The sequence below is a fragment of the Pleurodeles waltl genome, chromosome 4_2, assembly GCF_031143425.1.
Source record: "Pleurodeles waltl isolate 20211129_DDA chromosome 4_2, aPleWal1.hap1.20221129, whole genome shotgun sequence".
NCBI lineage: Eukaryota > Metazoa > Chordata > Amphibia > Caudata > Salamandridae > Pleurodeles > Pleurodeles waltl.
The window spans coordinates 1,004,719,185-1,004,731,118 of record NC_090443.1 but is presented as its reverse complement, the minus strand read 5'-3'; the positions used below and the strand labels follow the sequence as shown (position 1 = coordinate 1,004,731,118).

Below are 11,934 nucleotides of genomic sequence, written 5' to 3'. Positions count from 1 at the left end.
AAACATTTCTCCTTTTAACGTCTCCTTTCAAATGGCGTTAACTTTTGACATAAAACCCTGTCTACTGTTCTTAATAGGGTTTTGCATCAAAAAGTATGGGTGGTTATGTGAGAACGCCCATGTAACGTCCCCTTGGCACTAAGAAAGGCAAAGCAGTTCTTTGCGCTGCTTTGCATTACTTTTAGGGTACTTTTGATTGCAAAACAAGTTTTGCACTGGAAAGTAAAATAGGAAAAACATTTTGTGTTGGTTTGCAGCACATTTTTGATGCTAACCCAGAGCATTTTTAAATCTACCCCTTCATTTTTATGTGGAAAAGAGGAGCATTGAACCTAAAAATTTACACTTACATTTTAAAGATTTTTCTATATCTGTTAGATGTACGATAAGCAACTAAACAGCATCTTTTTTCTCCTGTAACATTTCATATTGTAGTAATAAATAAGCATTCTCAAAATCTCCAGAGTTTGTTTTGCAGCAGCTGAAAGAGTGCACTTCAGGTCCGATTTGTTGATTTAGGTTTGGTATTTAGGCCCAAATGTATACTTTTTCACGCAAATCTTAGCTAATGCAGTTTTGTGTCAAAAAGTAAAGCGACAGCTTCTGCCATTCCAGAGCACCAGCAGGGCGCCATATTTAAGGAATGGTGCAATCCAGCACAAAGGGTGGGCTAACATCATGGAAAATTACATTAGCCGGGTGGTGGTGGGGGTGGGGGTGGCAGTGGCGGTATGGGGAAGGGGGTTTTGCACTGAAAAATGACATCAGTCTGGTTAGAGTAAAAGCAAATGACTCTAATCAGCCTAGTGTCATTTCTGAGCGCAAAACCTACCATTCCACATGACTCCTGTCTTATTAAAGACAGGAGTCTTACCCACCACCCCAACGGCCAGCACAGGGGACAAGGGTCCCCTGGGCATGGCCATTGCACCCAGTGCCATGTAGGGGGGCGATTTCAGGGCCCCCAGTGGCATTTTTAAAAATAATACAAAATACTTACCTCTACTTACCTGGGATGGGGTCGCCATCCTCTGCTGTCCCTCTGGTGTGGGTGGGGGTGTCGTTGGGGCCTGGGAAGGGCACCTTTGGGCTCTTTCCATGGTGTTCCACCATGGAAATGTGCCCACAGGCCCCTTAACGCCTGCCCTGACCCAGGCGTTAAATAATGGTGCTAAGCAGGGTTAGTGCCTTTATTTAGACCCACCTCCCCACTGTGCACCATTTTTCCACTGCAGGATAAATAAGGCGCCTGGGCCTTAGAGTCATTTTTTGCCCAGGAACTCCTACCTTGTATTTCATTGATGCAAGGCAGTTTCCCACTGGCAAAAAATGACTTTAACTCCAAAACGTTGGCGCTGGACGGGTCTAGCGCCAAAGTATAAATTTTGAGTTAGGTTTGTGTTCGCGTAAAAAAATGACACAAATCCGAATTTGCGACTCGCAAATCCGGATGCAAGATGTTGTCCCAACACCATCTGTGAATCGCAAAGACCCACCTCATTAATATTAATGAGGTGGGTCGCAATTTGCGAACCCCTTGCGATTCGCACCACTCACAGGGATGGTGGCCTGCTGGAGACAGCAGACCACCATGCCTGTGACTGCTTTAAAATAAAGCCGTTTTTTTATTTTATTGCAGCCCGTTTTCCTTAAAGGAAAACGAGTTGCAATACAAACGAAAAAAACAAAACATTTTTGTTTCATTTTTTCAGGGCTATTCACATAGGGGAAGGGGTCCCATGGGGACCCCTTCCCTTTTGCGAATGGGTTACCACCAGTGTGACACTGGTGGTAACTGCGAATTGCTTTCCAACCGCGTTCTTGTTCACAAAGCAATTCTGCATAGCGATGCGAATCGCAAATAGGAAGGGGAACACCCTTGCATATTTGCGACTCGTATTCCCATTTTGCCAGTCGGTAACCAGGTTACCGACTCGCAAAATAGGAATGAGCATCGCAATTTGCTTTTTGCATGTCGAAACAGCAAAATTCGCTGTTTGCGCCATGCAAAAAGTTACGTACATCTGGCCCTTAGATACTTCTGGCATTCCATGGGTGGTACATGGGCGTTCCAGGGCTACCAGCCTTGGTTTTTTACTTAAAACCCTATCTACTAATAATAGTAGACAGCATTTTGCACTAAGAATTACCACTATTTCAAAAACAGGCGTTAAAGAGAAATATTCATCTCATTTCTTTTCCAACTTTTCATGTCTGCTGCACTATACAGCACACATGCAAGGTATGTAAGGTAAAGTCAGCCGAGGTATGGTATTTTGTACTGGAGGGGTAACCTTGCACATTCAGACATCCTCGCACTATGGGCCGTATTTATACTCCGTTTGCGCCGAATTTGCGTCGTTTTTTTCGACGCAAATTCGTCGCTAAACTAACGCCAACTAACGCCATATTTATACTATGGCGTTAGAGGCGTCTAGCGCCAAAGTTCCCGGAATGTGCGTCATTTTTTAGCGTGAACCCCTTCCTTGCGTTAATGATATGCAAGGGAGGCGTTCCCGTCTAAAAAATGACTCCCAGGCCTTTACGTGGTATTTATACTCCCGGGCAAAAGAGACGCCCGGGAGTGGGCGTGGCTAAAAACGGCGCATTTGCGCTGCTTTTTAACGCCTGGGTCAGGCATGGCGTTAAGGGACAAGTGGGCTCAAAATGAGCCCAGAGTGCCCTCCCCTGCCCCCAGGGACCCCCCCTGCCACCCTTGGCCACCCCAGGAGGACACCCAAGGCTGGAGGGACCCACCCCAGGGACATTCAGGTAAGTTCAGGTAAGTATTTTTTTTTTTTTTTTTTAATAATTTTTTTTGGCATAGGGGGGCCTGATTTGTGCCCCCCTACATGCCACTATGCCCAATGACCATGCCCAGGGGACAGAAGTCCCCTGGGCATGGCCATTGGGCAAGGGGGCATGACTCCTATCTTTACAATGATAGGAGTCATGTTGATGGGGGATGGGCGTCGTTAAAAAATGGCGCAAGTCGGGTTAAGACGATTTTTTTGCCTCAACCTGACTTGCCCCATTTTAAGACGCCCTAACGTCATTTTTGCCCAACGCCGGCGCTGCCTGGTGTACGTGGTTTTTTTCCACGCACACCAGGCAGCGCCGGTCTGCTTGCGCCGGCTAACGCCATTCCATAAATACGGCGCCCGCATGGCGCTTCAGAATGGCGTTAGACGGCGCAAATTTTTTTGACGCTAAACTGCGTTAGCGCAGTTTAGCGTCAAAAAGTATAAATATGGGCCTATGTGTTAAAGGTGTGTGTGGCGCTCAGCAGCATGATTCTGTGCAGGTGGAGAGGGGGGAATAGTGCCAGACATGTTTGTGCTGAGACATGAAATACGAGTCTGTTCAAGTGTTATGGGCAGCTTTAGTACATGTACCACCCATGGACGCTGCTTTGCCTTACTTTCGGGCAGATGAATTCAAAATAAACGAGTTGCGCCAGTTTCCGGTGCAGAATGTTAGTAAATCTGTCCCAAGCTGTTCTGGGGAGATGAAGGTCAGAGCCATTGACAAAGCAGAGATCTCTCGCAAAATGAGTAGAAGTGTGTATTTTTACGTTTTTATGGTAAATAACAACTTGTTACAGGTAAGGTATTACATATATGGTTACAAAGCTGGATACTTTTCACCAAAGTGTGCTATTTCGGCAGGAGCGGCGAAATACCTAAAGCCAAAAAAAGTGTGCTATTTTAATTTTCACCCGCTTCGATCCTCCTCCATGTCAATATAAATGCCCGTGGAGATAGAAAGTGCAGCGTTAAATGCTATCAGTAACAAAAGCCGAGGGCAGAAAGCAGCTTCGAAAAACCCCTAAAAGAATCAGCCTTCCTACCCACAAGCGATATGCGCTTACCCACAATTCTATGCGCAATTTTCACAGACTAAAACATCATACGACATCCGCCATTAGTTTGTAATGTCAAAAAAATACCTCTATTAACCCTGTTTATAGATCGTAGCAGTACATAGAATTTGGTTCATAGTCATAATTTGTTGGGGCGCCGTAGCAAAAAAATGTTTAAGATTGTTTAAGAACCTCTCGGAGAAGCGAAAAGAATAGTCATAATCAGATGAGTTTGGTTGGTTCAAATTCTTGGAAAATGTATCCGAGCGCTGGTGTAAAAAGTTTTTCATTCTGCCAATTAAACATGTCTCTATACGCACCGGTGGTGCTCGCGATGGAGCCAGACCTGAGGGAAGACCCCGGCCAAGAAACCTCACCCCGGGCATGTGCGCTGCTAGGGCGGGGGTGGCCGGAGATCACGGCGGCACCACCCTCCGAGGAGGAGCAACAAGTGGCCGTAGCCGCGGTAGAGCCCCGGCCGCCCGCAGAGGGCCTCCCAGCCGCCTCCCGCCGCCGCCGTCTTTGGCGGGTGGTGGCTGCGGCGGTGGCGGTGGTTTTGGGCTCCGTCGTCCTCGCCGCCGTGTTCGCCCTCAGAGCGAGAGAAGACCCCGCGAGTGAGGCGAACCGCACCGACGAGGGCGGCCTTTCCCGCCAGTGCGAGGCAGGATGGACCCTGCGCGAGAGCAGCTGTTTCTTATTCTCTGAAAACGAAGGAAGCTGGACATTTGCCAATGGCAGCTGCGCCTCTCGTTCCTCCAGTCTGGCTGTGATTAAAAGCGACAAAGAGAGAGGGTTCGCCCTCTCTGAGAAGGGGGAGTATGATCGCTGGGTCGGCCTGCGGAGAGATCCGAGCGGGCCCTGGCGATGGGCCGACGGCAGCGCCCTGGACAGCGGCACCGGCGTCCCCGGCGGCTCGGACTGCGCCTATCTAAACCATCAGGGTCTCAGCAGTGCCCGGTGCTCCTCAACTCGGAGATACATCTGCACCAAACACGCAGAATATATACAGAAGGAATAATTTAAGGCACATAGAGCCAAATGCACAAAGCTTGTTGATTTCTAACATTTAAGACTCTTTTAAACCTGCAAAAGTGATATTTCAACATTGACCTTAATTTAATCAGATAAACATCCTATATTTTTCTAAACCTGTGTGGTGTTTTCACTGTGTTACTGTATGATTTATTGCACAAATACATAACCCAATGCCTTCTAAATTAAGACTGCTTGGTGCCAAGCTACCAGAGGGTGGGCACAGGATAATTTTCATTGTGTGCAACTTACCCTGGCTAGGATTGTGGTCCCTTACTTGGAGAAGGGTGTATATCTCTACCAACTAGAGACCTCATTTCTAACACTAATCTATTTACTGAATCACAAAATAGGGTTGCGAGTCGCAATTAGGAAGGGGCATGCCAAGGGCGTACCTTCCTAATTGCGAGTCGCATCGTTATGTATGATTGTTTTGTGAACGTGGTCACGAAACAATCGCAGTTAACAGCAATTTCAAATTGGTGTTAACCCATTCGGAAACTGACTCATTCCCCTTTATGAATGCATGCAAAAATGTTTTTTTGAGAGCAGCCAGTGGTCTACGGACCACTGCCATGTACCACTGCCTACTCTTAAAAAATTAAACTGAAACGTTTCATTTTTTGTATTTTTAAACGCATCCGGTTTTACTTTAAGGAAAACAAGCTGTGTTTAAAAATAAAAAAAATGCTTTATTTAAAAGCAATCACAGATATGGTTGTCTGCTGACCCCATCAGGCCACCTTCCCTGTGATTTTTGTGATTACCAGTGGAAGACAGAACCTCCACCCACCCCTATTTGTGACATGGTTCAAATGCCAAGGTGAGTCCCTACCATATAACTTTTCATATATAGCATCTTCATTTAGTGGGGTGAACCCCTATCATGCAATTTTATCATGTTTGACTCAATTCAAAATACCACCCCATAACCCAAACGTTTGATGCACTCTTATACACGGTTTTGAATCCATGTCATATAACTTAAATCCCAGGCAGTATCTCCCAAGTGTTTGCTGCATACTGTATTACTCAATGTATACCTCCCATAAGTTCCAAAAATGTGTGCTTATGTCTAACTGAGAATTTAGAATTGCATGTTCTCCTCAGGGACCAGTTAGAAATGGAACAACTGCAAGAAAAATGCATGTTGAAGAATAAGACAATCTTTTTTTTTTTTTTGTCGGAAGAGAGTGGCAGGTGGAGTGGCCCGTTGATATTGTTGAGCTATACACCTGGGGGTCAATGAGTAGTGGATCCTTCCTTTACTGGCATGGATTAGTGAGATGAGGACAAAAAAAAAAAAAGAATAAGACAATCTTATTAAGATTCAGACGTTTTGATTGTTTTTTTAAAACTGCTCCACTATCGGCCAGCTAAGATACTCAAATGGCAGGCACTGAAATGCCTCGCCTGTCCTATTCAATATGCCAAAGGCCCCAGCCTTGCTTTAAATCCTTGAAACAAATGGCTGAAAAACATAAACCATAAGAGTCTGTGAGGAACAGATGATACCGTTCTGAAGGCCACATTATCTTCCTATGATAATGAATAATTTCTTGCTCATATACTAACTTTGCTGTACTCTAGCCCTTACTTGCTGCTGGTCTGGGGCAGTTCTAAAGTAATGTCTATGGATGTGTACTACCATCGTGGTCATCTTCTGCTACAGGCAGCTTGTTTCTTAGCTCAACATCCGTACCACACAACCGATCTGATACGCACTGCTCATTAATCGAAATAATATTTCTCCAAGGTCTGCATGGCTGCTAAAGACCCGGCTATTTATTAGGACCAACAACTTCACTATTAGATTACTCACCGTAGCCGGGGACCGTCAAAACCTCAGGCTCCCAAAGAATGAGTGCAAGGAGCTCTGAACCAGTTTGCAAATCTGCGCTCCGGCCAGGGGGGATAAGTACAACGCCTTATTGAAGCCACCTGTGTGTGAGATGGGCAGAGATTTCTCCCTACTTGACCACCTCACAAACCACAGCTACTACTGCAGCCATTTTTAAATATTCCAGCAGCCCCATGCTAGGCACCAATAGAGTCCACAGAAGCAACTTCTGTGGCCCACAGAAACAAGGATCTGTTCCATAATATTTTATTTGGCACCTTGTCCTAAAATCTTTCTAGAGTGGGCCACCTAGAGGGTCACACTGGCTGTGGCGGCCAGCTTGGAACAATACTATCTCCCTATGCTGGAAGCCTAAATATAGGGGGGAATGCAACTTATAAGGCAGGTATCTTTAAACTGTGTAAACTCCCTACTCTAAGAGAAAAAAAACATCAGAAGGGGGAATACCGCTCATGGGTCTAATATGTAATTGGAGCCCAAATTGTCACTTATATGTTATTTCTACACTTTTATTTTTTAACAGATCTCGCTTGGAACTTTAACTGTCCATATGTGCTGTGTAAATCCCAAAAATGTCCCTTATGTATTAGAGACAATAGCATTCTCTCACAGAATCTCACTATTTATATACCTTCCACACGTATCAAGAGTGAAAATACAAAACACTTCTCTTCTTTTACTAGCAGCTCTATGGACCTCTCATTATCATTTTTTTCTAAAATAAGCCATTTGATGTCTTCTGGATTATGTTTTTTTCTATATAATGTTTTATTAATGGTGCATTTGTTTGAGCTATTTGTATGGCAGATTTCTGCTCAGTAAAGCGGGTGTTTCCCCTACATACCCAAGATTACTGGGGCTAATGAGCAAGTAAGTAATGTTCTTCATCTTGCAGAAAGTGAAGGTGGTCAGGCTTACTGTGTAATTATCGAAAGTGTACACATCTGGCTCAATAGCATTGGCTCATGCCTTTCTTGTTGATCATTTGAAATTTTCTTTGACTTGAGTAACACTATCAGTTATTTTGTTCTATAAATCATAGTGGTTTGTCCAAGCTGGACCGCACAACATAGTTCTTCAAATTCTTGTTCTGTTTATGCACAAATATAGATTTGGGGAGCCTAAGATATTCCTCTCTATTGCTGTTCAGTATGTGCCAGTTGGAGTTGACTATCTGGCTTACCTTCTGTAGGAAGATGGCCTGGTGTGTGATGGGTACCCAAGGTACTTACACCTTATACCAGGACCAGGTATCCCCTCTTAGGGAAGTGCAGGCAGCGTCTAGAATCCAGGCTCTGGAGAGGTAGCTGTGGACTAGCAGGCAAGGCTTATCTAGGAGACATGCAAAGCTCATGCAAAACCACTGTAGTCACACAGCACTTACACACGTGAAAGAAAACACTCAGTTGTATATAAATAAGGGTACTTTATTTTTGGTCACACAATACTACAAAATACTAGAAGGGCAACCCTCCAATAGGAGGTAAGTACTACACTAATTATATACACTAGTAAACAGGAATAGGCATAGGAAAGGTTAGAAAACAGTACAAATGCAGTTAGACAATAGTGACCCTATGGGGGGCCCAAACCATATGCTAAAAAAATGGAATGCGAACACAGGACCCCCACCTAGGTAAGTGGAATGTACAGAAGGGAGCTGTGAGTACTAGAAAACCACACAGGTAAGTAACGCAGTACCCCCTGCGACCAGGAAAGCAGGAGTAAATCACTGGGATTTCCCAAAACCCCCCAAAAGGAAGAAAAAGAAGACACCCACCCAAGACGGCAAGAAACCAGGGGTGGATTCCTGGAGAGGAAGACCTGTGGTGAGAGAGGACCAAGTCCAAGAGTCACAGTAGTCCAGGAGGAGTAGGAGCTACTACCCTCCCAGCTGTACTTGCAGGAGTTGGTCGACGGTCATGGTCTGCAGCCCTGGAGCCGAAGAAGAGTTCCTGAGGGCTGCAGAAGATGTCCCACACTGGAAGGAAGATCGCAGATGGGTGTCAGTGCAGGAATTGCACCAACAAGCCTTGGCAAAGGTGAATTCGCGGTTAGTGTAAAAGTTGTGCTATGGTGGACCAGCAAGGCCCAGGAGGATTCAACCCAGAAGGGGGAGCCAGAGAGGACCCTCAGCAACACAGAGAGCCCACAGGTCGGGGACCCAGACGTGGCAGAAGGAGCCCATGCAGCACACAGGAGAAGGGTCTCATGCCGCAGGAGAACCACGCAGAGGGCTGTGCATCACAGGAAGGAGTGCTGGAGCTGCACAATGCCTGACGGTCCCTTGGAGGAAATGCAAACAATCCTTGGCAAGAGACGCCGTGCATAGGTGTACTGTCCCGCGTGGAAAGGCAAGGGCTTACCTGAACCAAAGTTGGACAGCTGACAGAGAGGCCCAAGAGGACTACTATGGACCACCACCCATGTTGCAGGATCCATGCAGCTCAGAATGAGAGGACATCCATGCATCCGGTTGTCATTACAGTAGGTGCTTGCGAATGCAGGGGAGTGACTCTTTCACTCCAAGGTAGATTCCTTCTTCATTCTTGTGCAGACTGAAGACTTGCCACCCTCAGAAGATGCACAAATGGGGAAATGTTGCAGAAGTTGGAAGGAGCTGTGGAAACCATGTTGCAAGAAGAGTCTTCTTTGTGGATGCAGATTGTCGGTCCCTGAAGGGTCCAGTCATGGTTCCAGTGGCTAGAAGAAGAAGTGGAGGTTTCAGAGGAGTCCTGCTGGAATCGTGCAAGCCGAATGTGAGGATCCACTCAAGAGAGAGACCCTAAATAGCCCTCAAAGGGGGATTGGTCACCTAGCCAGGTGACCAGCTGTCAGGAGGGGGGCTCTGACATCACCTGCCTGGCCACTCAGATGCTTCCAGAGGTCCCTGCCAACCTTGGATTCAAGATGGCAGAACCCAGAGACCCTCTGGAGGAGCTCTTGGCACCTCCCCTTTCCATTGACCAGTTTTGTGCCAATGCAGTGCCCTTCAAAGCATACCAGTGGCTTGGGGAGGCTACCCCATCCTAAGCTATGCAACACCTATTTCCAAAGGGAGAGGGTGTTACTCCCACTCTCCCAAAGGAAGTCATTAGTTCTGCCTTCCTAGGCTTGAGCTGTTCAAGCAGCAGGAGGGCAGAAACCTGTCTGAGTGGTGGCAGCAGCTTGGGCTGCCCGGAAAACCCTGGAAGACTGGTAGGAGCAATGTTGGGGGACCTCTAAGGAGCCCCCGGAATACATGGAATCATATTTCCAATACTGGCAACAGTATTGGGTTATGATTCTGACATGTTTGACCCCAAACATACCTAGATTTGGAATTACCGTTCGTAGCTGAACATAGGTAGTGATGTGTAAAATGGCATCCCTACACTCACGAAGTCCATGAAAATGGCAATGGAGTTCATGGAGGCACTTCTGCTAGTGGCGGGGTGCCCTCCCACACAGGTACTTGCACCCTGCCCTCTGGGCTAGGAGGGCCTGCCATAGGGGTGATTTACAGTGACCTGGTGCAGTGAGGTATGGGAAAAGGGGTGCATGCACTCTTTCACACAGGCTGCAATGGCAGGCCTGTAGAACACTTTGCATGGGCTCCTCATGGGTGGCATAATACATACTGCAGCCCATGGGGATCCCCTGGTACCCCAGTGCCCTGATTACCTGTGTACCATATAGTAGGGACTTACATGGGGGCATGAGGGCACCAGTATGCCAAATGTGGAGTGAAAATAGAACAGGTTACCAAGTTAGATAAGAGAGAGCATAATCACTGGGTTCTTGGTTAGCAGGATCCCAGTGAACACAGTCAAACACAATGACAACAGGGAGAAAATGGGGGTAACTGTGCCAAGAAAGAGAGTACTTTCCTAGATCGACGCTTGAGGTTTTGGATATCCTTTTGTTGACATCACCCCTGGTAGGCCGAATGATGTCTTAAACATTGAAAATCTATTGAGAGAAAAAACTGTATATTTGTTTTAGACCAGAAATCCTTTCACCTCATTTATGCATAGTTCATATTTTTATATATTTTTGAAGACATGATTCCTGATAGGCTTAATGATATTTTTAAGCAGTTTATATGTCAACACAGAAGACTGTATCTGATACTTTTGTTAAAGAAAACTTTCTTAGAACTCAGGCTGAAGGGGTAGTAGGTAAGAATTAGGAAGTTTGAAAGGCAGTTTTTGTTGGAATTGCAGACTGATATCCCTTCACTCTGTCTATCCAGTTTCAGTCTTTCAATATAAGTTATAATGTCCTGATGTGATATTTAGACCTTTATGAAAAATGATAGCCAAAGTACAGTATGTTCTACAAGAAACTGATATCTGTCCAGCTTTAAAGTTTGTAATCTAAGGGGTTTATTTAAACTTTTTGGTGCAAAACTGCGCTAATGCAGTTTTACACCAAAAAGTTTACAGCCGGCTTGCGTCATTCCTGAGTGCCGGGTGCCATATTTATGGAATGGCGCAAGCTGGCGCTAAGCTTGGGCTAGTGTCAACAAAAGTGACGCTAGCCGGGTGAGGGTAGCAGTATGGGAATAGAAGGTTGTGTGTAAAAAAATGACGTTACGCTGGTTAGGGGCAAACAAAAATGCAGCTAACCATCCCTGCATCATTTCCAGGTGCACAACCATCCTAAAACATGACTCTGTCTTAGAAAAGACAGAGTCATGCCCACAACCCCAATGGTCAGCCAGGGGACCAGTGTCCCCTTGGCATGGCCATTGTACCTAGTGCCATGCAGGAGACCCCTTGTTGAACCCCCAATGGCACTTTAAAACAAATAACAAAAATACTTACCCATACTTACCCTACTTACCTCGGATGGGGTCCCCCATCCTCTTGTCTTGGTGGGGGTGTTCCTAAGGCTTGGGGTGGGCACCTGTGGGCCCATTCCATGGTGTTTGACCATGGAAATGGGTCCACAGGTCCCTTAACACCTGGTCTGACCCAGGTGTTAAATAATGGCTCTAAGCAAGCTTAACGCCATTATTTGGGACAGCCTCCCTCCCGTGCATCATTTTAGCACTGGGGATAAATACGGCGCTATTGCGTCATTTTTGGATGGGAACGCCTACCTTGCATCTCATTGACGCAAGGTGGGGATTACACATCTAAAAATGGTGCAAACTTAAATATTGTGACGCTAGACAGTCTTAGCCTCAAAATAT

The 11,934-nt window shown here is 46.0% G+C and overlaps 1 protein-coding gene across 1 annotated transcript; it reads left to right on the top strand.

Moving 5' to 3' along the window:
• Positions 1-4,196: 4,196 nt before the first annotated feature.
• LOC138293982 (C-type lectin domain family 2 member D-like) lies at positions 4,197-4,880 on the top strand. Its single transcript, XM_069233240.1, has one exon. It carries the CDS (start codon positions 4,197-4,199, stop codon positions 4,878-4,880), a length of 684 nt encoding a protein of 227 aa, XP_069089341.1.
• The last annotated feature ends 7,054 nt before the right edge of the window (positions 4,881-11,934 follow it).

Coding starts and splice junctions, on each gene's coding strand:
- LOC138293982 (XM_069233240.1), top strand. CDS start 4,197: ATGGAGCCAGACCTGAGGGAAGACCCCGGCCAAGAAACCTCACCCCGG.